The following is a 23469-nucleotide window of genomic DNA, read 5'->3' as shown; positions in this document are numbered from 1 at the left end:
TGTTCATCTGAGGAGGTGACGGAGGAATTTACAATTATGGAACGCCACTAGCGCTACTTAAGCAGAGCTGAAAGGGCTCCTAACGCTTCAGAATCTAGAGAAATCAATTATACTGCGCCGCCTCTCCTCAGCCTTAATTAAGGTCGCCGCCGGAAGAGTCTCTAGCTACGAGGTAGCAATCCTGTTTGGCAAACACACGGCCTCGGCGGTCGAGACTGCGCAGATCGGTACGTAAATCGCGCTATAATGGCAGCTACCCTTCCTAGGTTATTTTTTTTACGTCAAGGCATGGTTGTATAGGAATAACAAATTATTTTGTTTTCCCTTTGCTATGAAAGTCATCGATAGTCATTGAGGTACAGATACGCTCGAAACAAGCTCCTTTCATTTCTTCTCTTTAGACCTTCCTGAGCCAATAAGGGGCGATGGGTTGAAGTATGGAAAGAAAGGAGAAAAAAAAAAAAGCAAGGACGGAGCAAGAGATAATGACTTTGTTCACGGACCCGAGCTTGCTAAAAAGTGTAGAATGTTCCGGGAAGGTAAAAGCCACTGGTTTCCAATCCTAGATCAAGGCTTCCGTTGATTCCAATTGATGGCCGTTCTATGTCGCGTTGTGCTGATATCACGTAAGAATGTGACCTGCAATTTCTGTGCTTCCCAGCATTGAATTAGCTTTTGACATCATGACGATGAGATATCACGATGCAGTGAGGTAGCGAACGCATGCTCAACATCAGCCTTGCGGAACCCCGGTACTCGACCTAGAATGACAGTACTGTGTAGTAGTTCTGTCAACGTTTTGTAAGTATATCTTGGCAACCCATCACGACATCTTCGAACTTACTGCGAAAGAATAAGTCAATATCAAGGATGCGATCTGCTTTCCTATCCGGTATCTTAGGAAGTGCACAGTATTTTTTCAGGGATACTCCGCGCTCGCTAATATATCCTTCGACATCTTGACAATCGAACCATTGACCCCCGAGCCCAAATGTCTCGAGCGCTTTCTGTTGATTAAAGCTTGTATCCCCATCCAAACAGCTCTCAGCTATTGCCATGCTGCCAAGAATCCGCCTTGGCATCCGGCGATTTGGAGCGAAAATTGCATTTCCAGATTCGTCTTTGGGCGGGTAGTGTGTCCCAGCGCCTCCGATACAATAGAATGGGAGGCCCGGTAGCTCGAGTTTATCTCCGATTCCCCCTGTCACCAACCTTTTGAAGTATGGATATGTCTTCTCCCTGTCTCGTATGCAGGATACCAATCTGAATACCCGATAGGTGGCAGTTGGAGACGAGCGGGGGTCGATGAACAAGCGAAATGCATGCTCCAAGCAATAACGGTGCAAGCTGCGGGTAAAACTCGTTTCTTGAAAGTAATAGGAAAGATGCTCGCTGTCTGAAAGTGGACGTTCTACTGAACTTCGGCTTTGTATCGCTGAGTGACCGTCATCCAGATGAAAACTGGATGAAGTCGAAGAGGAAACACCTTCTCCAAGCAGATTTTCGAAGCCAGGTTGTAGTACTGGTCTCTGAAAAGCCACATATTCAATGGTATCAGGTTTTGGACTAAGATTTGCCTTTTCAGGTGCAGCTGAGCTGTTCTCTGGACTTTCTGATTGCGGTAGAAAGATTGCTGCACGTAGCTTAATCAGTCGCTGATAGATTGCTGGATTACTGACAGAGGCATCATTCTCAAGGTTGGCAAATGCATCTCGGATCTTCCCAATCTGATCTTCCAGCTCAGATACTCGCACAGTTGTATTCTGTAGAATCGTTTTCTGCTTCAACCTGTGTACTTTTTGAGCCTGTCGGAGTTGGTTTCTCCGCTCCTGCTGAGTGTCAGCCATAGCCCGCCCAAAAGAATTATATTAGCATAAACAGTTCTAACCTGAGATAAGACAGACGCACCTGGTGCATCTAGCCGCGGTCTACCTGATCGCTTAGAGAGGCGTGGTGGATTGTTCCGTCTATCCACTGAAGTGCCTTTCTCCGGATTAGTCCTTGATCTATTGTTAAGCATTTCGGTGTCGTGGGTCAAGGGCTTTGTATGTTTTGTCATGGCAAGGGAGCGAGATGGTATTTTTGAGAGCAAAAATATATCGGTGGATTGGGCAGGAGAACTAGTATGGAGCGAAAAGTCGCATGGAAAACGTTATTCTCACGAATACATGGTTCTACTCTTCCCACAACAGAACAGGAACCACATAATTGATCTGGATGGTGTGCTGATGTTTCTATGATATTCTAATCACTTGACGACCTCGGCTCTCATTACGTTGGGGTTGACCTCGGCTCTCATTACGTTGGGGTCAACCACGTGGGTCACAACCAAATCTTGAATAGCCAAGCAATCAAACTTTGACTGGGTTCCCCAACAGTGGCAAACTTCTTCAGACCGTCCAGTTCTTTTTCGACTTCCGAGAAAATACTTTTGTCCGACAATGATAGTAAAATGTAAAAGATATCCTAGGCACGCATTCTTTCACCGGGCCAAAAGACCACTACATCTGACCCCTTGTTCAGATTTGTCTAGAACTGATACATACTAGAAGTTTCGTTGAACATGCCATAATGCAACGGGTGCATTTATCGATGACGTGAAACTAGAGGAAAAGCAGAAAGAAGGTGGTTTTTCAATTTCTATGGAAAGCCCGCTATATTAAGAAAGAGGCACTGAATGACAGATAAATATGCGGAAACTATTTAAAGCTTTCAGATAGAAAGCAAAACACAGCGGGCCAAAGGCCTGAGGTACAGGCAAACAAGCATAGCCTGAAACACAGGACCCATGCCCAACCAAGCAGGCCGAAGCAGATGCCTGATTAGGCCAGCAAGATGAGGTACATCGCAGAAACGGCTCTCTGTTATCTCCATAAGAGATCAGTGTATCTTCCAAGCGCGATATGAATCTCGCCCTCGAAACAGTTGTTGACGCCGTCCCATCCCAGTTTCAATTGAGCAACTTCCAAATCCCTTTTGCGCCGTGCCTCAATTTCTTGCCAGATTAAACGAGAAGTTTTTGCTTCCTCAGATCCAGTAGGGCTAGAGCCTATCTCGGTATCTATAGACGGAAGCAGGTTACATTCCTTTAGCATTTTTTCTGGAGGGAAAGTTTTCCTCCCTTGCTTGAACACGTATCGCGAGACTGCAGACGCGAATACACTTCGGCGCTTCTTCTCTTGCATCACCGCGGCTCCATTCTCCATCGAACGAGATGGTATCTCGGAACTATCCTTCTGGAGATAGAATTGTTTTGGCCGATAGGCGCCCCGGACGACAAAATGCGTCACGATATAGATCCATTTCTCATCCCAACTCAGAACACGCGACCAAACTTCAAATGGCTGATATGGCTTGATCTCTCTGTGAAAAACACACTGAACACCACTTAAGATCATGACTGCAGTATTGTGCGTTGGACGGAACGACAGCCGCTGGCTGAACAGGAGAAGACTAAGGTTGCCCCGCGAGATATCCATGTCGGTGAAGTATGTCGAATTGGATTTGTGTATATTGTAATCGCATTCGCTCAGGGGTGACCTTGTACGGTGAATAGCGGGAAGAAAGATACATTCTGGGCTCAGGTGGTCGATAGTGACAGGGGCGATGAAGAGTCGAGTCAAAAGCGTTCGGATAAACCGAAACTGTGTATAATTTGTTAGTGACATGACTTTCTATAGGTTCGGTTGTAGCAAAATACTCACATGCCATACCCATGGCAGGTTCTTGTATGCAAGTAGTAAAATCACCAGAACTGCGATAACCGTTGGTGTATCGAGCGCGAAGTTGGGCATTTTATTGTCAGAGATAACAGTGAAAGGAGATTACCGGAGACGAGAAGACAAAATCCAGGAAAGGGATCCTATCTTTTGTAATAAGAAAAATGATCCCAGTTTCACTTTGTTGAGAATATCCCCAACGTACGTGTCTAGATGTCGTTGATTAGAATATCTCGGCATTCCGATCTATGCCCTCCCTACAAGGGCGCTTCTGGTTATAAATAGTATTCAATTCGCCAGCAACCAGCCTTATACTTATGATTTTTACACTTCTGTCTCTATTTTGATGTCCGGTCTTACATCCATAATGGTTGAGACGGTCTCGATTTACAACGCTCATCAACTCGCATATCTTGCAGTGGGTCTCTCTGTAATCTATATTCTGGCCGTGAGGAAATATCGTTACCAACGAGCCAGTTCTGCTGAAACAAAATATTACCAAAATGGACGTCCATTATCGGAGATGACTGTGAAAGAAGCCCATGAGGTGGTGCGCAATCTACGGGAATTGGAATTTCCATTCTCAATGCACCTCTCTATGAAACTATCTCTGCTGAAGGTTTTGCTTTCTAGATATCTCCGTATCCGCTTCATGTGCTAATTAGTTTCTCTTATCAGACTGGTTCAATTCCCACGATGGCCAAGTTGTTTGTCGCAACTAGACAACTAAAGGACAAAAATGCGTCAAAACGGGCAGCAGACACAGAAATCATTCTGAACGAGGTTCACGACAGAGAACCTGGGTCCGACTCTCATCTGCTTGGAATTTCCCGCATGAACTATCTGCACGCCCGATTCCGGAAAGCCGGCAAGATTCTGGATGATGATATGCTACATACTCTGGGCTCTGCTGTGCTCGATATTTTCCAAACCATTGGATCGATCGAATGGCGAGATCTCACAAACGTCGAAAAGTGTGCGATTGGTGTTTTTCATAAAGCTCTTGGTGACGCAATGGAAATCCCGTTCACACATCTCCCGTCACAGAAGGACGGTTGGAGAGATGGGACCCATTTTGCTGAGGAGATTATGGACTGGACATTGAAATACGAAAGGCGAGTTGCTGAGCCGACCAACGCTACTCGCGAGATCGGACGGCAGCTCATGAATCTGGCCACATTCCATCTTCCGTCTGCGTTGAAACCATTTGGAGAGCGAATGATTGCTTCTAGGGTGGAAGGTTATGTGCAGGAGAGTATGGGGTATGTGCCAACGATCGTTGGAAGTGACTCAGAGTAGACGCTGACGGTGGTGACAGATTTCGGAAGCCAACAAGCCTTCATTACACTCTGATGGGAGTTGTTTTCAACGTCCGAAAATTTATTTTACGATATTTAAGCTTCCCCCGGCCAGAGAGCAAGAAAGTCCACATGCTCAGTAGCTCTCCAGACCCTGTCACCGGTCTGTACACAGCCAACTTCTGGATTGCCCATCCTTGGTATGTGAAGCCAACCTTTTCTAATCGGTGGGGTTTCAAGGCTATTTTGGCATGGACAACAGGTGGGACTTCTCTGACGGACGGGGGTCTATGGCGAGCGGACGGTTATGACCTGAGAACTATTGGCCCGACTGCCCAGGAGACACGCGGAGCAGATGAAATGGAGGAGATATTTGCAGACTTGAAGAAGCAAGGATATGCTGATGGATGCCCGTTTCATTCCTGAATTCCAGGCCCGATATCTCTGTTCTCTCACATGTTACATTTTTCAACAAAGTAGGTTTGTGGTAAGGACAGTCTCAAAAATACACGAGATACCATCAGGCCTAGGATAGCTCCGTGTGGGGGACGGATGGCTCCGCGCTTTATTATTGTGTAGGGACACCACCACCCTTGAGCCCAATGACTCTTTGAAAGAATGCTATAAGTTCAAACCGACTTTAAATTATTCAGTGACAAGATACATATTCAAAAGGATTGATGTCAAATTGTGATCATGTCGAATAGTTCAATGTATCTCAAAGCGTACCCTCATGGTTCGTTCAACCAGCTGCAAAATGGGCCTGGATCTCCCTTTCTGCCTTTGCTACACTCCGATTATACTTCAATCAAACAATCTTTGATGCACCTTGGGCAGGCCAAGTGAGCGATTCCTCGCTAGGTCGAACGTACTTACTAGAGTGCCACCGCTAACTCCCTGAATAGCTGTGAAGCAATAGGAATAGTTTCGCTCACTTTTCCAGGTTGCAATAGGTAAACAAAACCGACTGAGTGGTCTATGATCCCAAATTATTCAGTATCAAAGGCGCTGAAGCCACGATTGAGCATGTCCAGAAGCTCGCTTACCAGTCCCACAGGCGCCCTGTTACATTCAAAATACTATACAGCTGTTCTTTGTTGAATGGGAGCCACCTGGTGGCAGTGATGGTACTCAAAAATGTCAATATCTGCTGGATGTGGATATCAATAGCATCAAAAAGATAGTAACTGACCCGCCAACCTTCAACGTCCACGGCTATGTGTCATACCAGGGCCATATTTATGTTGCGACCGATGGTGCTGGAAGAAGTGAGAGCGGCAGTCTGGTTCAAATTGATCCGTTCTCTGAAGAAAAAGGTTCTTCTAAATAATTTTTTCGGGCAGCCGTTTGCTGGGTTTGATGATCTAGAGATGGATCAAGAAGGAAACTTCTACCTAAGAGACTCCAAATCAGGATGGGTATGTGACAAAGTATTGAATTGTGCTCTGGCTTTTCTTGTTTTACCGCAAAATAGTGAATTATACTGACTTGCTATCTTCTCCTAGGGCCGTGAAATCGCCAACTTCACCCCTCCAACCAATCCATCGATCTACTTCGTCAGGAGCTTAATAATGCAGTCGAAGGTTATCTGGACAACAGAAGTCAACAAAAATGGAGTATTCATCTCTCCAGATGGGAAAACGCTCTACATTCCGGATACGGGCGTCTCCAATTTTCGACCCTCAAACAAGAACCCTTACGGCAAACGAGTTTTATGGGCATTCAACATGTCCTGATCAGGAGCAGTAATCACCAACCAGCGTATATTGGGGAATCCAGTGTCATATTTCTATGATGGGATCCGCGCGTCAAGGGAAGGACGGCTATATACAGGTTCCGGTAATGGAGTGGATGGGATTGAGCCGGATACTGGGTTTGTGCTGGGGAGTATTCCGGTTTGAGGGGGATCAAACGTGGCAGTGAGCCTGGCATTTGGGGGGCATGGGATGTGGATTGTTGGTAAGGGGAAAGTTTGGCATGTAAAGAATATCAAGGCTCAGTTGATGCGGGATTGGTAGGACCGTGCTACTTTTTAATACTACTCACTGGGACGATAGATTAACTAAACAAATCAGTTAATAAGGTCCACTAAAATTGACTCCCGGTAGCCTTCGGTTATACATACATTTGGTCCAACAAGCATAAATTCAGACTCCCATCGCGGCAGAAGAAAGAACTTGTGACGCGTATGTCTCATAACAGAAGACTCCCAAAGCAACTCCAGCAAAAAGATCCGTGAAAATCGTCAAAAACCAGAACCATGGGATCTGAGGAACTCCTCCAAAGAAGTGAGCCGGTGTGCGGATGCCCAGGGTTGCATAGCTGCCAAGATACAGGAGCGATTTTCGATATTTACCAGACATGTACAGCCTGTATCCATAGAATCCGCAAAACGTGTGAAATGGATAGGAGATGACTATCCCAATGCGATATGCTTTGGGGCTTTCGTAGATGAAAGGAACTGGAGGATAGTCTGCGGCCCGAGTGTAATTTTGCGTGTAGTGAATGGTGGTTGTAAACATCAAACAGAAAAGGAGCATTCGCAGGCGAGGCAGTTCTGCAGAAGACGAAGGTGTAACGGTCTCCGAAGACATGATTATCGGGTCCTTATTTTGGATTTTTGGTCCAAGTTGTTTTTGAGGAATTAAAGCAGCGAGACGAATGGATAAGCGTGCTAAGGGTGCAATAGCCAACAAAGCTTGCGATCAGGGCGACAGAGAATATAAACCTTCGTTCAAACCAGCAAGTAATATTTTAAAAGTCACTCCAAGTGATGTGTTCTTCGGTCTCACAATTGGAAGAAACCGAGGTATTAGAATATCGTTTGTCTTCCGAGTCACCCAGATATTCTAATCAAGCAAGAAGCACCTCGGTGAATTTGATCATTCATTAGCCAGCTGCCTCTGCAACATGTAGGCAAAACTGAAGATTGGCCCTGGTTTCCAAAGGGCCTTATTGCAGTGTCGGCACAATCATAGAAATATAATCAACAAAATCTGCAGCAGTGATTCAACTTGCCGAAACTCTACCAGTAAGATCATTTTAGTGAACCTAGCGCGCATTAAGAAAATAATGTATATCTTAGCTAGTCTTCAATAACTTCTATAGATCATTTCATGATTATAATAGCAAAGGGTGAGAATATGAAGCCTTCCAAAGGTTTATTGCTACCTCGGCATATTCATGATTCATGATCATGATTCTTCCCTATTTAAATATCGTGAACGTTCCAAAATATTGAATTGATTCATATTTGGTTTATACTCATGGTATCCTAGCTAGTTGATATTTGTTCCATAACCTCAAGCATTTCATTGACAGCCAATGAACGACTCCGACATTACCCTCAACCGCCAAATCGGCGTTAAAGCTATACGGCCTGGCTGCTATCGTTCTATTATCAATCCGACACGAATGGGCAAGCTCTCATCAACTGCATTCGGAGGGAACTTGTTGGCAATTGCAGTGAATTCGACATACCAGACTGTTTCATGTCTTCACCACTTATATTCCATTTGTGGGCACTTCCTCCGTCCCGCCACAACAGACCGCAAGCTGATTTGCGAGGTGGAAAATGTACGGGATGGCAGGAGCTTCCAGACGCGAGTCGTAAGAGTCAGCCAGGAAGAAGATGATGGTTCGATGAGAATATGCCTCGTCGCATCGGCCGATTTCCATGTCGAGGAATCCGCATCTATGGTCACATACAGCCTTCTCCCGCAATCTAGTGCATCGGCGCCTCTGGCGTCGGTCAATACGAAGCATTCTGCGCACCATAGATATGGTCTTTACAAGTATATTGAGAAATTCACGGAAGTTCAACCAATCTTCCTTCAAGAAGGCGACAGAGACCGAATTCCAGAGACCGCTCCGTCAGTGATATCCAGCGAAAGATTTCGAGTGCGGGGTCCGCTGGAAAGTCAGGCTGAAGAGCTGTCCGCTCTTGCTTTCTACATGGATCGAGGTCTTGCGTACATCCCTGCAAATCATAGTGGATATGAATTGCTAGACGCAAGTGCTTGTGCCACTTTGGATTTTGCCCTGCGGATATTCCGGCCACAAATCACCCTAAAGAATTGGCATGTCTCAGAACAGCGAACTGTTGTTGCAAACAAAGCCAGGGCTTTTAGTGAGGGGCAAGTGTGGGACGAGAATGGAATTCTCATTGCCAGCATGACCCAGCAAACTATGCTGCGTCCTAAACCAGGGTTTATACCGCGAATTTGATTAACAATTCAATTTGCAAATAAACGCCTCATCCTTCTAGTCCGATTAGGTGTCCACCTAGGTCAACCTAGCTTAGCATACTCCTTTTGTTTTCTTGTTTTTATGTGTCTCAGGCGTTCCTCCGTCTGCTTGCCATTTTCTGTTTACCCACTAGCCCAATGGATAACGTATTTCACCACCGAGTGGCCACAACCACCGAGTGGCCACCCTACCCAAAACGCGTTAATTAATTTAATCCCTTCTTCTTCAACCACCCACTATGCCACCAATTCGCTCTCAAAGCTCGAAAAATTCAATTGAGCAAGAGGGTAGGCTTTTATTAGCTATCCAGGCTTTTAAAAATGGAGATATCAGTAATATTACTCTCGCTGCTCGCACTTTCAATATGCCGCGTTCAACTCTCCGCCGCCGCCTTAGCGGCGTCCAAGACCGCGCGACTTCTCGCGCTAATTCGCATAAATTGACAGAACTTGAAGAGGAATCTCTTGAAAAATGGATTATCTCTATGGATTCTCGTGGAGCAGCCCCCCGGCCCTCTTCCGTACGAGAAATAGCGGATCTTCTTCTTCAACAACGTGGAACTACCCCGGTTCTTTCGGTCGGCGAAAATTGGGTTACGAAATTCGTGAAACGACATCCTCTCCTCTCCTCCCGATTCTCGAAACGGTATAATTACGAGCGTGCGAAATGCGAAGACCCTAAAATCATTGGGGAGTGGTTTAATCTGGTTCAAAAGACGATCCTTCAATTTGGAATCGACCCCGATGACGTTTATAACTTTGACGAGACCGGTTTCGCGTTAGGATTAACCGCGACCGCGAAGGTTATTACGAGAAGTGATATAACCGGTCGGCGTAAGACTTTACAACCTGGAACTCGCGAGTGGGTAACAGTAATTGAATGTACGGGTGCTTCTGGCTAGGTGCTTCCTCCGTGTGTGATTTTTAAAGGCAAAGTCTTCCTCGAATCTTGGTTTAAAAGCGTCCCGAATGACTGGCGCTTTGAAGTAAGCCCTAACGGTTGGACTTCGGATGAAATTGGACTTCGTTGGCTCGAAAAGCTCTTTATTCCTTCGACTTCTTCGCGTACGAAGGGGAGGTATCGGCTTCTAGTACTCGACGGTCACGGAAGCTATTTAACACCGAAGTTCGACGAAATCTGCGAACAAAATGGTATTATACCAATTTGTATACCTCCGCATTCCTCTCACCTTTTACAACCTCTCGATATCGGCTGTTTTGCGGTACTAAAACGTGCGTACGGTCGGTTTGTTGAATTCAAAATACGGAGTGGGATAAATCATGTCGATAAACTTAACTTCCTCGAAGCATACCCACTTATACGAATTGAAGCTTTTAAATCAGAGACTATTAAAAATAGCTTCGGAGCAGCTGGTTTAATACCTTTTACACCCGATCGAGTGATTTCAAAGCTTGATATTCGTCTTCGAACCCCGACCCCCCCTCCGAGCCGGGGTAGTGATTGGGACCCAAAAACCCCTTCGAACTACGTCCAATTACAAAAACAAGCTTCGTCAATTAAAGCATTGCTTCGTATAAGATCAAGGAGCCCTCCAAGTCCTCTCAATTCCGCTATAAACCAGGTTTTAAAGGCGTGCCAGATCACTATGCAATCCGCCGCACTTCTTGAGAAAGAAGTAAGCGATTTACGCGCCGCCAACGAGAAGCAGAAGCAAAAGCGCACTCGATCCCGAAGGCAGATACCCGCCGAAGAAGGCCTCTTAGTTCAAGAAGCATCTGCATTAATTATGCAGCAACTGGAAGCAACTGAAGCACCTTCCCCCGCCGCCGGCATACCTAGAGAATCGGGTTTACAACCACGTACAAAGCCCCCCCGGGGATGTGGAATATGCAGATTGCCAGGGCATAGAAGAGAAACATGTCCAGATAGACCAATTAGTTAGTTGAATTAATTTAATGGAGTTTTGGTTGAGAAAAATGCATTTAAATTTAATATGTAGGGTTGGGGTGGCCACTCGGTGGTTGTGGCCACTCGGTGGTGAAATACGTTAGGAGACGACTACAGTACAACGCTAGCGCTATTAAGTGGGTCTAGTAATGTTTGCCCGAGTCCACGTGGCACGTGCATGTATAGTGGTGTATCATAAGTATTGAGAAGAGGGTCAGTGCGGCGGTCGCGCGACTTGAGTGATTTCTCACCCTGATTCTCACCCTAATTCTCATCCTGTCTATAGTGCACTCACCCTTGTCACGCGGGCGACATCCACCGAACTATTGACCGCACAAAAGCTACATGTAGTAAACACGAGCCAATCATAAATCAGAAAAGCTTTGCTCCTAGAATAATGAAGCCGGCAATGTTCACCTGTTTTATTCTTGAGCCAATTCCTGTCGGGAGACATTGTCTCGATTGCATTTCCTGGGGATCCACCATGGAGATACAAACTTTCTTATTCGTGATTCATAAGCTGTTTTAATCGATTTTGACTCGATACGGAAGTGTGGCGATCGAGATGCGCTTCTAAAAGAGCTTGAACATTTACCAAATTCCCCAGAGGATTTATCGCGTCGAGGGGGAGGAGGAGTCCTTTGAATTGTCTTTGCTACCTATTGTTAAAGTGGTCCAAGTGGTCCGAGTGGTCCGAGTGGTCTGAATGGACAGAGTCATCTGAGAAGACTATGCAGTCTGAGTGGACCGAGTAGTCTAGAGCTTCTCCAAGGTGGAGCAAGGAGTAGAATCTGCTATCAATCAGCTGTGGCCGGAGCTAGATAATCGTTGGATTGTCCACTCGGCCAATTTTGCTAGGAGGACAGTACCTGAAGGTTGTTTAAAATAGCATCTATAATGAGTGGGGATGTTAAAGTGGATCTTAAGGCCAGTCTTTGCTTCTATAGATGATTCGTCCCTGAATAGCAATATTGGGGCGACATATCTAAAAGAGACGATCTACCGATGTAGGTTTGATTCTAGAATACTTTCCAACAAGTCATATTCCTATCAATTACTAATGCTGGTTTTGCAAAATAGGATGGGTAAGCAGACGTCTCTCATTCGCCTGCTGGTGAGGGAAAGCTGTTTGATTTATCGATTTTCTGGACACTTCACAATGCCGAAGAGAACTTCGGTAGGCAGTAGCTCCATACTAGTTGGATCGATGAATCTCAGCCGTACCAGAGTATTTTAGGAGGTGATGCTAGGGCATGCAAACGAGCCGGGCTCTGCGGCTTTTATATAGGTAACGCTAGAGTCTACATCGGGCCGATGATTTTCCAAGAGGACTAAACATGCTGTTCTCAATCCCAACGAAACCTGAAGACAGAATAGGTATTCCTAGGGACAGAGTCGGTACTCCTAGAGATGGATTGGTGATCCTGGGGACAGAGTTGGTATTCCTAGAGATGGACTGGTGATCCTGGGGATGGACTGGTGATCCTGAGGATGGACTGGTGCTCCTAACTGAATTGAGAATATATACAAAATGCATGCAATAGAAGGAAAGAACTGCTCGTAGAGTCACAATGTTGATGCAACGTAGGGTTTTTGTATTTTCAACGATAATAGTATTAGAATGAACGAAACACCAAAGACTAGCTGAGGAGTGGTGAGAACATGATGGTAAAATATTAAGGGTAGGCCTGCGGTTGGTGATTAAACGATGAGTTGGCTCAGAAATCCGAGTACGGAAGTTTCATCAAATCTTCATCTCCTGAATTTGAGGTAAGCCAATTGTGAAATTAATAAACACAAAAAGGATTGATTTTCCTAAGAAAATAAAGGTTGCTATAATCACACCTGCTGTTGACCGATTCTTCCAATGTTTATACATCGGTTAGCTGTCCACAACGAAATTCTGGTATAACTGGACCTCAGCTTGGTGCGTTACTATTATATCGTTGACCGGCTCCTCAACATTTGTAGAAGCCAACCGTTTTTTGATGCGGCAGACATCAATATAGCCGTGTCAATAAAACTCACCAGGAACAGTTTCAGGTCTCCGTAGGCCATGACTCCAAAGACCACGGATTCTGGAGAGCGACACTGGTTTTCAACGCCCTAACACTATAGCCATTCGAATCTTTTTTAGAATTAAACAATAATACCTGAAATTGAACTGACATTCTATGTGTTGAAGTAATTAGCAAAATGCTTAACGTATTCGGTAAGCGAGTTGGCCATGTAAGCGGGTTCGGCCACCTACCCCAGTTTATTAGTTTTAAATGCATTTTTCTCAGCCAAAACGCCATTAAATTGCTAACAAGATCCTGCCCTCTTGCTCTATTGAATTCCGAGAGCTTCGGGGGCGATTCGGTGGCATAGTGGATGGTTGAATTAATTAAGTGCTAATTCATGGACGCGTTTTGGAGAGGTGGCCGAACCCGCTTACATGACCAACTCGCTTACCGAATACGTTATGAACACTCAGAATTCTACATATAGTTCTCTATTTTGAATGGAAGTAAGGAACTCAAAGGTAGAGACTCATCCGATTTATCTGTCCATTCCTTATAGCAACACGCCCCAGTATATGACTGTATCTAGATATTGAGGTATCAGATACCATGTTTGACTGTCTGATTCCACTTGCTGTAAAAATGCGTGCTGTGAGTTGTGAGCGTGAGACTAAGGAATATTGTATAGGAGCCCAACCTCGAATAAGTAAGAATACGATGATGAGCGTATATGCTCCGCAAAGTGAATCGTATACTTCGACAGCTTACGCCCGGTTTGTGGGGCTCTAGCTTGGTTTTCAGTTTTGTTCAGAGATCTCTGTGGATCACCGAGGTGAAGCAACAGTGATCCAAATTTTTCGCGATCTAGCTCTATCGATGTAGGGCCATCATCAACTATACTGTCTCCGATATTTGCTGGCTAAATCAGTCTTTTATCGATGAATCGAGGTAGTATATAACACTTACTTACCTATCTTAATGCCCCTATCGGAACATAGGATAATGTTGTCACAGTTGACACGCCGGTGGACTATCAGAAGCTGTTCATGAATATATTCAAGACCCCTGAGAATGCTCCTGCAGATACTCGCGAGATCGGTCTCACTTAAATTTACGGCGGAAGTTGAGCCAACTTGCGAAAGATTGACAGCAAATCTATAGTAGTTGTAAACCAAATAAATAGCTTTGCTATTGTAAAAAGCCTCTACAAGGCCCACTACATTTTCATAGAATGCAGCTTGCAGTTTGGAGAAGCTAGGAGGCTTTTTTTCGGCGGTTTTTGTGTTGATCAGGACAGTTGAGTATCCAAAATAGTTGCCAAGGCTAAGCAATCCGTGGCCCGCCTGATTGACTTCCCAATTTATAGAATACTTCTGGGTGGGGGTCTAAGGTAAGGAAAGCCATTTCTAAATTGGATTTCAATGTTGAGATCGGCAGAAAATCTAATTGAAAATCTTACCTCTCAGAATAAGGCGCATCGAAATTGTTTTCAGCAACTGTCGGGGAAGGATTATTCAAATATTCAAGCTGAGTCATCTTTACCATAGCGGCATGGACTATTGTTGGCGAGCTACTGGTACCGAAGAAGGCATACTTTATGATAATTTCTATCTGGTGAAGCATTGTTCATTTCCACAGAGCATAATTGGACAAGGAAGTCGGGATTCGCTACCTTTTCGATGTCGCAGATGACATCCAAAGCCGTAGTGTGGATATTCATTGCCAGGCTGTGATGGGGCCGCGGAAAAAGTAAAAGCTAGTGCTGTTTCAATATCGAGTCGATTCCTAGACACCTGACTGAAGCTCGAGGTGCTCGTTCGACCTAGTGGCAGCTTTGAAAGCGGATTCGCGGACACGAAGCCAGAGTTGCGGACACGAAAGCAGAGTCGCGGACGCCAGAGCATTTTCTTTTCGCCGTCGGGCGTTAAACCCCCCTTTTCGCCCCGCAAAGACCTAAGACAAACACTAGCTATTATTAACAGCGTTGCAGAGATCTGATTATGCACTCGGGCCACATCTACTAATGCTAATAGGTAACAGACACCTTGTTTGATTATCCCTGGCCGCCAGGAGAGAAATCAAGTAGGAAAGATAGGTAGCGAAGGGGTATAAATACGCGCCTGGTTCCCGCCGAAGTAAATGAAGAAGTTTCTGCTTCTTTGCCCAAATGACTTCTTTTACCGTCACTCATTTTCTGACTACGCCGGAGGCAATATACGGGGCAGTGCTCGGTCTTACGGCTTTCTCATTTCTGTTGTACCGCCTTACTTTATGTATATGCTCATTATTATCTACCTCGTGTTTTATATCTTCTCGTGTTCGACCGTTTCTATTGCGTTATATGATTTATACTCGGTCTTATTGGCGATTTCTCGGACTTAGATATATATCAAGGATATATTTAATCTTAACAGTCGTTTATTTTGCCGGCACTGGTATCTACAATGTTGTACGGGTTCATTCTATTTAAGATACTGGTAATCGAGCAGCGAAGCTCTTACTTATTAACTTATTCCCAATATTTTTGGGTGGTGGTTACGAATTCACAGCTCGTCTTCTTAGGGTATCCCTCTTAGACTGCGACATCGCCCGTCCATGGGCACCTAGGAGGTGCCCAAGGCCCGTCCACGGTGGGCCTTGGGCTATTTGGATTTTCGAGTGCCCGTCTATAACGCCCAAGGCCCACGGGTATACCCACGGCGGGTATGCCCACGATACCCACCATTGTATAAAGTCACCTAAAATAGACGTATAACTCGCTGACTTTGTATAATAAATAACTGTTATTTACACCTATTTTACTAACTCTATATAAAATAGCAGTTTTAATCTACAATATCTATAAATTTTACTGAAATATCTATATATATAAGAAACTAGTATATATATAATACGACTTGGAATAAAATTTTAATCGAAATACATTATATTGTATGGTATTTTTATTAACTTATTAAATTATACTGTAATAGCTTAAAGATATATATTTAAGTCAGTGGTATATACCTAGTATTTTCTATAAGTAAAATACTACTTATAGATTCTACTTTATCTCTTACTCTGGTATATTTCTTATAGGTAGATCGAAAGATAATTAGTATAATTCTTATTTTATAAGCTTATATCACTAAATTCTGTCAATTATATCACTCAAAGACTTATATTATTATTCTAGGAGTTTTAAATCCTTCGATTATAACTCAAGATAGGCGTTTAGGTATATTCCTATAGGTGTACCCACGGGTGTACCTACGGGTATACCTATAGACAAAGACACTTATAGCCAATCAGCTTATAATATATAGTGGGTCTACACTCAATTTACGATCTATCAGATCTATACAAAGTACCCCTTTTACTAGTAATCCTCGTTTTACACAGTCGCAAGTTACCTATTGTAAGTTCAGATCACTCACTCTCCTATAGTCGTTATATTATCCCTTATATTATATTAACTATATCCTAACCTAGTACCTATACCGCAGGGCCTTCTTCACTTCCTCCGAGCTCCTAACCAGACCTCTCCTACGTCGCCGATATATTTAATCCTAACCTTAATCTAAATATTGATCCTAGTCTCTTTAATAGCTAATAGACTTCTATCTCACTGATAGAGTCCGAGTTCACTTAACCGGCTATTCTTAATTGCTCTCTTAAACGCGTCGGCCCCGATCGGAGAAAGCAGTTTATCCTCTATAACGCGATAAACAATATATCTAAAGTAAAGTTTATCGAGTAGTGGCGTACTACAGTATACGGCAGCAGTACTGAGATATAACAAAGGCTACGATAGGATACAAAATATATATTAGATATCTAGGAGAACTTCGACTAGGTAGTATATTATATTATAGGCGAACCTTTGGTTATATATCGGACGTATAGGGTTATATTACCTTATCTAAGTACAAAGCAAAGCGGTACCAATACACTTAAGCGGTATCTAGCCTTAGGTAAATACCAAAAGGGTGGTAAAAGTAAGGCTATATAACAGTCGATTAAGGAGACTATACAGTATATACTGGTAAGTCTTATATTATTATACCCTTTAAGATAACTAATATATTATATATTAGGCACTGGAGTTATCTTATAACTCAAAATTCTCGAATAATAAATAGGAAAGAGAGCAGATTGAATATCTTACCAGTCTAAACCTCCCTTTCCGGATACTTAAGAGGAAGCAATTTGCTTCCTTGATTCGAATAGCACAAAAGGCTCCAGCTAAACCCACTTTACTCTATCCTCGCACTGCTTAACGCCGGCTTAAGAAATTGGTCGACGAGGAGTAATATTTAATTCTCGCTACCTTACTATAAGATACGAAGCTCTCAATTACCCTCGACTACTAGATATCGCCTTTTTAGTAGGTATTTATAGTAATCACAGAGTACTTTATCGACCGAGACTAGAATTACTGTAAGCTCCTACTTAGTTTCGAACCACTTAATAGGGTGTATTCTAGTGTGAATCTAAGTAAAGTACTTATAGAGATCTTTAAGAAGCTTGATATTACTGATCGTATATTAGCGATTATATTAGATAACGCGTTAAATAACACAACTTTAGTATAGGTAGTTTAAGACTCTATTAACTCCCTTAAACTACCGAATAGCCCGGTGGTTATTCGAATCCCTTATCTTATATATATTATCTAGCTAAGCCTTCGCGAGCTACTTAGATCGGTAAAGGCCGATCCCTAGAACGATACTACAGATCGGAATATTTCTAATATCTAAGCCTAAGCCTAAGCTCGATCACTCTATACTTTACAGAGTGAATAAGTTATTGTATAAACCCTTATCAAGGTAAGTGTATCACTTTGTTTATCACTTAATATATCTAATAACTATCTAGATTCGAGGGCTTACTGTGTTTATTAATATAAGCCCCTAACGTCGCGATAATTTCTTCCGTCTCTAGACTAATAGAGCAAAACTTACGCCTATCTAAGATATCTGTACCCGCTGGAATTCTACCTTCTTAATACTTCGTTATACAAAACACTTCAGTAAGCCCTACGATAAATACTATAATAATATTGGGACTTAGAAATACAAACTCAGTAAGGTAGAATAGCGGTAGGTCGACTACCTTCTGTATATCACAGAGCCGTTCTATCGCTTTACTATAGGGCTTTCAAAGACTAAAGAGATAACGGTATATTATATTTTTGGTATTTATAACGCCCTCTTTAAGTACTTCGAGGAATCGATTGTATAACTCACTCCGAAAACTATACCTTAGAAGAAGGCGATACTATAAGCCCTCAATACTAGGATAGCAAAGCTTACCTCTTACTATATAAAGATAAAAGAGATCTATAGTAGTCTCTACGTAATTGGAATAATTCTTACACCCCAGTATAAGCTTCACTTCTTCTTAAGTAAGGTGTAGGGTATATCGGAGAACGATATAAACTAGAGTGATTAGTATAAGGAAACGCTTCGCTAGTTTATAGCTCCTTACGCCTAAAGATATACTCAGATATAGTCCCTACGAGAAGAGTAACCCCCTAAGCGTCACTCAGCCAGTATAAGTGACCTAGACACCCTCCTTAACCTTCTACCTTATATCCACTCTGATCTATCAACGTCGGAGTACGAACTTACTAGATACCTTAAAAAGCGTACGTTATATTCACTGTTATTACGAGTAGGAATACTAATACCTATAATAGTAAGGAGAAAGGTCGATCCTTTACAATTCTAGAAGGAATATAAGAATAAATTCCCAATTCTTTTAAGTGTTACTCGCGATATTCTCTCTATTCCTGTAATAGGCGCTAGAGTTAAACGTCTTTTCAATTTAGCACAGGATATCTACCACTACCGATATAGGCGGCTGAGTGCGAAGATAGTCTAGGATATTATAATATTCCGGTGTAAAGCCTAGTTCGATATTAAAATAGAAGAACTACCCGATAAGGATACGTCCTTAGATTTAATATAAGAAGTAGACGAACAGAGAGAGGCTAAGCTTACTACTGATATACCTAAACCAATCAGCGATAGTGAGGATTCCGAGGATAATAATCCTATTGGACTAATCGAGTATAAGTTTATAATAGAGAGTCAGCTTCCTTATCCTTCTATAGTGCTAAGTACGCGGAAGCGATAGAGAAGTGAGCTAGTCGACAGCGAAGATAAGAGCAGTCCTTATCTCCCTTATTATAGAGATAAGGGTAGCACTTAAAAGCGCCCTAGTTTAAGAGAAGTAAGGAAGCGTAGTAAACCCAATAATAATTAATTTATATCGTATTAGTGTAAATATATAAATATAATAAATACCTAAGTTATTATACAAAGGCTTCTAAGGCTTATTTCTGACCCCGGTTAAAAAAGTGACAATATATCAAGTTGTTATATAAAGGCTTCTAAAGCTTATTTCTGACCTCGGTCAGAAAATTGACTGTGGTGTTAAGTTATTGTATAAAGGCTTCTACAGTTTATTTTTCTGACCGAGGTCAGAAAATTGACAGTAGTATTAAGTTATTGTATATATAATCGAATTACTCAAAAATACAGAGAAAAAATATATAAATAATGCAGGTCACGAGGTCAAGAAATTCTGCTTACTAAAAAGGCCTATAGGCGCCCACGGTGTCTATAGACAATAGGCCCTAAGGGTAGGGCCCGTCTATAGGCGTATGGATAGTGCCTATCGCCCGCTTATATAAGGCCCGTAGGCACTGCCCACCCGCCCGTCTATGGGCGATGTTGTAGTCTATCTGTCACTACCGCCGAGGTAGACTTAACACCGACACTATTCAGGATCTTATAATATATCTTTGTACGTCGAGGTTTAACTTCGAAGAAGCCGAGTATACGTTTCTGAAGGAATTCTTCTCTCGCGATAAGGTCGAGACAGCCAACGAAGAGTAGAATAATAGTCTTTATATATACGAGTTTGATCCGATTAGCGATAACGAGGAAGATAGGATAATAGTAGAGATCAGTAATAGAAGGGAGGACGAGCAGCCTACTCTATCAACTAGTAACAAGGATCACGTTCCAGAGTGTGATATCCCACTACCTATACCTAAGGAAGGGAATACTCAGGTACGTGGATTTGTTAGATCCCGGAAACGTATAAGGCAGGATAACGATAAATAGGAATACTATTAGCTTTAAATTGATAACTGTGTTATTTACAATCTAAGTATATATAGGAAATATAGTATAATAGTAGCAGTCGAAGAAGGTTTTAGGCACTATTTCTGACCGCGGTCAGAAATAGTATAGGCTAAAGTGGCTTTTCACGTATAAGTAATTTCTGATAGCCGTTAGAAATAGTAGTGGTGTATTGGAATTAGAGCGGGCTGTAGGAGCTTTTACCCCCTTAAGGTGAAAAGGAAATACAATAAGATACAGGTAAGAAATACATAATTTATATAGATACAACTCTTCCTATATTTGCACTGTTTAGTAACCCGTATAGGTAACCCGCAAACCCGCGCGGGTTACCTAAGCAAACCCGAAACCTATTGCGGGTTATGAAAGTCGACCCGAAACCCGACCCATTTGCGGGTTGGGTTTTTTCGGGTTTACGGGTTTGCGGGTTTTGGCGCAGTCTAGTAATAAGATAACTCAATATCTCGATAGTGGTATATTTATAATCTATTTCTTCCCTATACAGGATAATACTAATATATTTATACTACTAGATCTAATTGATATTGAACCTCTTTAATTCTAGCGGGAGAACCAATCTCGTTTCCCTGCGATTGCGTTACTTACTCGCGATATTCTCTCTATCCCAGTAACTGGTGCTGGTGTCGAACGGCTCTTCAATACTGCTCGGGATATTTATCACTACCGCCGTGGTTGTCTGAAGTCCGAAACAATCGAGGAGCTTATATTGTTTCTATATACAACAAGATTCAATATTAAGGATTCTGAGGCAAAGCAGCTTAAGTAGTTCTTTACACTCGCTGAGATTGAGTCAGCGAAGGAGCAGAACGATAAATATACAGAGGATACTGAGCTTGACCTAATTAGTGATAATAAAGAGGAAGAAGGAGTAGATAATAGACTGCGAGAGATATCTCCTTATTTAATAGATATAGATATAGAGGTAACAGAGCCAGAGTTACCAGAGACTATAACTCAGAGACAGGCCTTAGGGAGGAAGCGTAAGAGCAGGGTAGATAAGGATTTTAAGCAATATTAGAGAAATATATCCTGGTTTAATTATTTGATTTATTCTCTATTTTTTCTAGAAGAGCGCTGTAAGTAAAATACTCAATATTACAAGCAAAAAATACATTAATTATACAGTTATACGCTAGAAGTCTGTTTGTCTGGTTTACACTATATTGGGGCCCCAATAGGTTACCCAATGGGTTTTGGGTTATAAGCTATAACCCAAAACCCATCGTTGGGTCGAAGCAATAGACCCAAAACCTATTTTGGGTTGGGTTGGGTTGGGTTGGGTCCGGGTTAGAGTGGGTTGTGCCGAAGTCTATATAAAACATGGTTTATAAGCATATCATTTCCTATTTAGGATAGGTTATGTATATATAATCTTCTTGGCGGGTCCAAATGGAGGGTCACTGCCAGGTGATTGGCCCAAATGTCGATCTTTTCTGTTGTCAACGTGACGCAGGGGGCTGACAGATTGACAAAGGATATAACGTATTTCACATGCGAGCGGCCACCACAACCGAGTGGCCATCCCAAAAACACATAGTAAATATAATAAATTGCAATTTCATATCTCAACAACAACATTATCATTTCATTTCATTACTTGTCGATAGTCATTGATAAGTCCCATTAGCACCATATATCAATTTCATAGTTAGTAAACAGCAGTAGTATATTAATCACAAAAATTACCAAAAATTACGTTACTAAAAGCTAGATATATATATATGGCAATCACAAATTCATAAAACTTCTCTAAACTTCCTAAAGAGGCTAGATATTATCTAGAAAGAATTAAGCTATAAGGAACACCCCTTACAACCAACCGTTGTTGAGATATGAAATTGCAATTTATTATATTTACTATGTGTTTTTGGGATGGCCACTCGGTTGTGGTGGCCGCTCGCATGTGAAATACGTTACTGACTAAAGCTGCCTTTTGTCTTGTAAATTTACAGAACTAAACTAGCTCCGGTATACCGATTGCAGAGGCCGCTGCTACTCGTAAGTCTACTAAAATACCTAATACCCCGATACTTAACAAGAGAAAGGAAGTTCGCTTTGAGACTTGGGAAACTATTATTTAACAAAAAGTTAGGTAAATACCGCAAGAGTATCAATATGCTCTTCATCCGTGCCACAGCAACCCCCTACCACTTTCAGCTCCGGCAACATGTTGAAAAGCTCATTGAAATCTTGACCCCACAGCGAAACATTACCCCGATCTAGAACCGGCGTGTTGTCAAGTTCATCGTGGCTTTTAAGGCTTGCATTGCCTCGAATCGACCCGATCCTCGACCTCACATCCTCAGGGAGATCCCGTAATGCTGTCATAATATGGTGTGGATGTGCACAATTCACCCCAAAATACGTTGTATAATTCTCTGTCAGACGATCGACTTCGCGAATAACATCGTCAAGGGTTCTTCCTCCTCGCAGCCGTCCGTCTGTCTCAATGCTAAACGAGACGAGGATAGGGAGATTAAACTCACGCGCCACAGTCACTGCTGCGGTGGCCTCATTCAGGTTCGTTACAGTCATGATAGATATCATGTCTACACCCTCTTCTGCGAGAACGCAGACTTGGGAGTGGTAATTTTCCCGTGCCTGAGAAAAGGAGACCGTGTCTGTGGAATTCTCGTAGGCATCTTGAAGGGGTCCAAGTGTCCCACTGATGACGATAGGAGTACATGGAGTTTCAGTCTTGTGTCTGAGGCCATGGAGAATCTTGACCGCTGTGCGGTTTAAGTCGAGGATTTGTGGGATAGAGAGGCCAAGCTGAGAAGCCCATGCAGGAGAGCCACGCCATGTTCGAGTTTCGAGTACGATGCCGGCTGAGTGGGTGAGAGCAATATTTATATAGCTTTGATATATGGAGAGGATAGTTTTTGCGCCCTCTTCTGTACTGAGAAGTGGGAGGGCAGAGAAGCAAGGGAGATGAACATTCTTTTTGTAGACGAGAGTGGTTTCGACTCCGGCTTCGGTGAGGAAGAGCTTCGAGGACGTCAATTGCGGGAGGACCTTCGGTTGCGAGGCCATTATCTGGAGTTATTGAAAATTGCCGTAATGGAGAGGTGAGGGGATAAAGGAGAGAAATGAGGGAGTGGACACTTGCTATTAGTGCGGGGCGCTTAGTGGATCCAAA

General features: G+C 42.9%; 7 protein-coding genes across 7 annotated transcripts; 3 read left to right on the top strand and 4 right to left on the bottom strand.

Annotated features, from left to right (window-relative positions):
- Nucleotides 1–681: 681 nt before the first annotated feature.
- On the bottom strand, nt 682–1847 carry N7479_001339 (uncharacterized protein; the record flags this gene model as incomplete). The annotated part of the gene is made up of 2 exons (XM_057249036.1): nt 682–761; nt 845–1847. The coding sequence occupies 2 exons, from the start codon at nt 1845–1847 to the stop codon at nt 682–684; spliced, it is 1083 nt and encodes a 360-aa protein (XP_057113468.1).
- Nucleotides 1848–2864: 1017 nt separating this feature from the next.
- Nucleotides 2865–3794, bottom strand: N7479_001338 (acyl-CoA thioesterase; the record flags this gene model as incomplete). Its single annotated transcript, XM_057249035.1, has 2 exons — nt 2865–3644; nt 3705–3794. 2 exons carry the CDS (start codon nt 3792–3794, stop codon nt 2865–2867), a joined length of 870 nt encoding a protein of 289 aa, XP_057113467.1.
- Nucleotides 3795–3948: 154 nt separating this feature from the next.
- On the top strand, nt 3949–5443 carry N7479_001337 (uncharacterized protein; the record flags this gene model as incomplete). Its single annotated transcript, XM_057249034.1, has 3 exons — nt 3949–4338; nt 4398–4981; nt 5038–5443. Coding segments are annotated over 3 exons (1380 nt in total), but the record flags the coding sequence as incomplete, so codon positions are not given.
- An 827-nt stretch (nt 5444–6270) lies between these two features.
- N7479_001336 (uncharacterized protein) lies at nt 6271–6753 on the top strand (the record flags this gene model as incomplete). Its single annotated transcript, XM_057249033.1, has 2 exons — nt 6271–6435; nt 6523–6753. The coding sequence occupies 2 exons, from the start codon at nt 6271–6273 to the stop codon at nt 6751–6753; spliced, it is 396 nt and encodes a 131-aa protein (XP_057113465.1).
- Nucleotides 6754–7164: 411 nt separating this feature from the next.
- On the bottom strand, nt 7165–7611 carry N7479_001335 (uncharacterized protein; the record flags this gene model as incomplete). The annotated part of the gene is made up of 1 exon (XM_057249032.1): nt 7165–7611. The coding sequence occupies one exon, from the start codon at nt 7609–7611 to the stop codon at nt 7165–7167; it is 447 nt and encodes a 148-aa protein (XP_057113464.1).
- Nucleotides 7612–8341: 730 nt separating this feature from the next.
- Nucleotides 8342–9244, top strand: N7479_001334 (thioesterase family protein; the record flags this gene model as incomplete). Its single annotated transcript, XM_057249031.1, has 1 exon — nt 8342–9244. One exon carries the CDS (start codon nt 8342–8344, stop codon nt 9242–9244), a length of 903 nt encoding a protein of 300 aa, XP_057113463.1.
- Nucleotides 9245–22418: 13174 nt separating this feature from the next.
- N7479_001333 (homocysteine S-methyltransferase family protein) lies at nt 22419–23363 on the bottom strand (the record flags this gene model as incomplete). The annotated part of the gene is made up of 1 exon (XM_057249030.1): nt 22419–23363. One exon carries the CDS (start codon nt 23361–23363, stop codon nt 22419–22421), a length of 945 nt encoding a protein of 314 aa, XP_057113462.1.
- Between the last annotated feature and the right edge of the window lie 106 nt (nt 23364–23469).

Source organism: Penicillium vulpinum (genome assembly GCF_028829585.1).
Source record: "Penicillium vulpinum strain IBT 29486 chromosome Unknown utg000001l_segment0_segment0, whole genome shotgun sequence".
NCBI lineage: Eukaryota > Fungi > Ascomycota > Eurotiomycetes > Eurotiales > Aspergillaceae > Penicillium > Penicillium vulpinum.
This window is presented reverse-complemented; position numbering and strand designations above follow the sequence as displayed.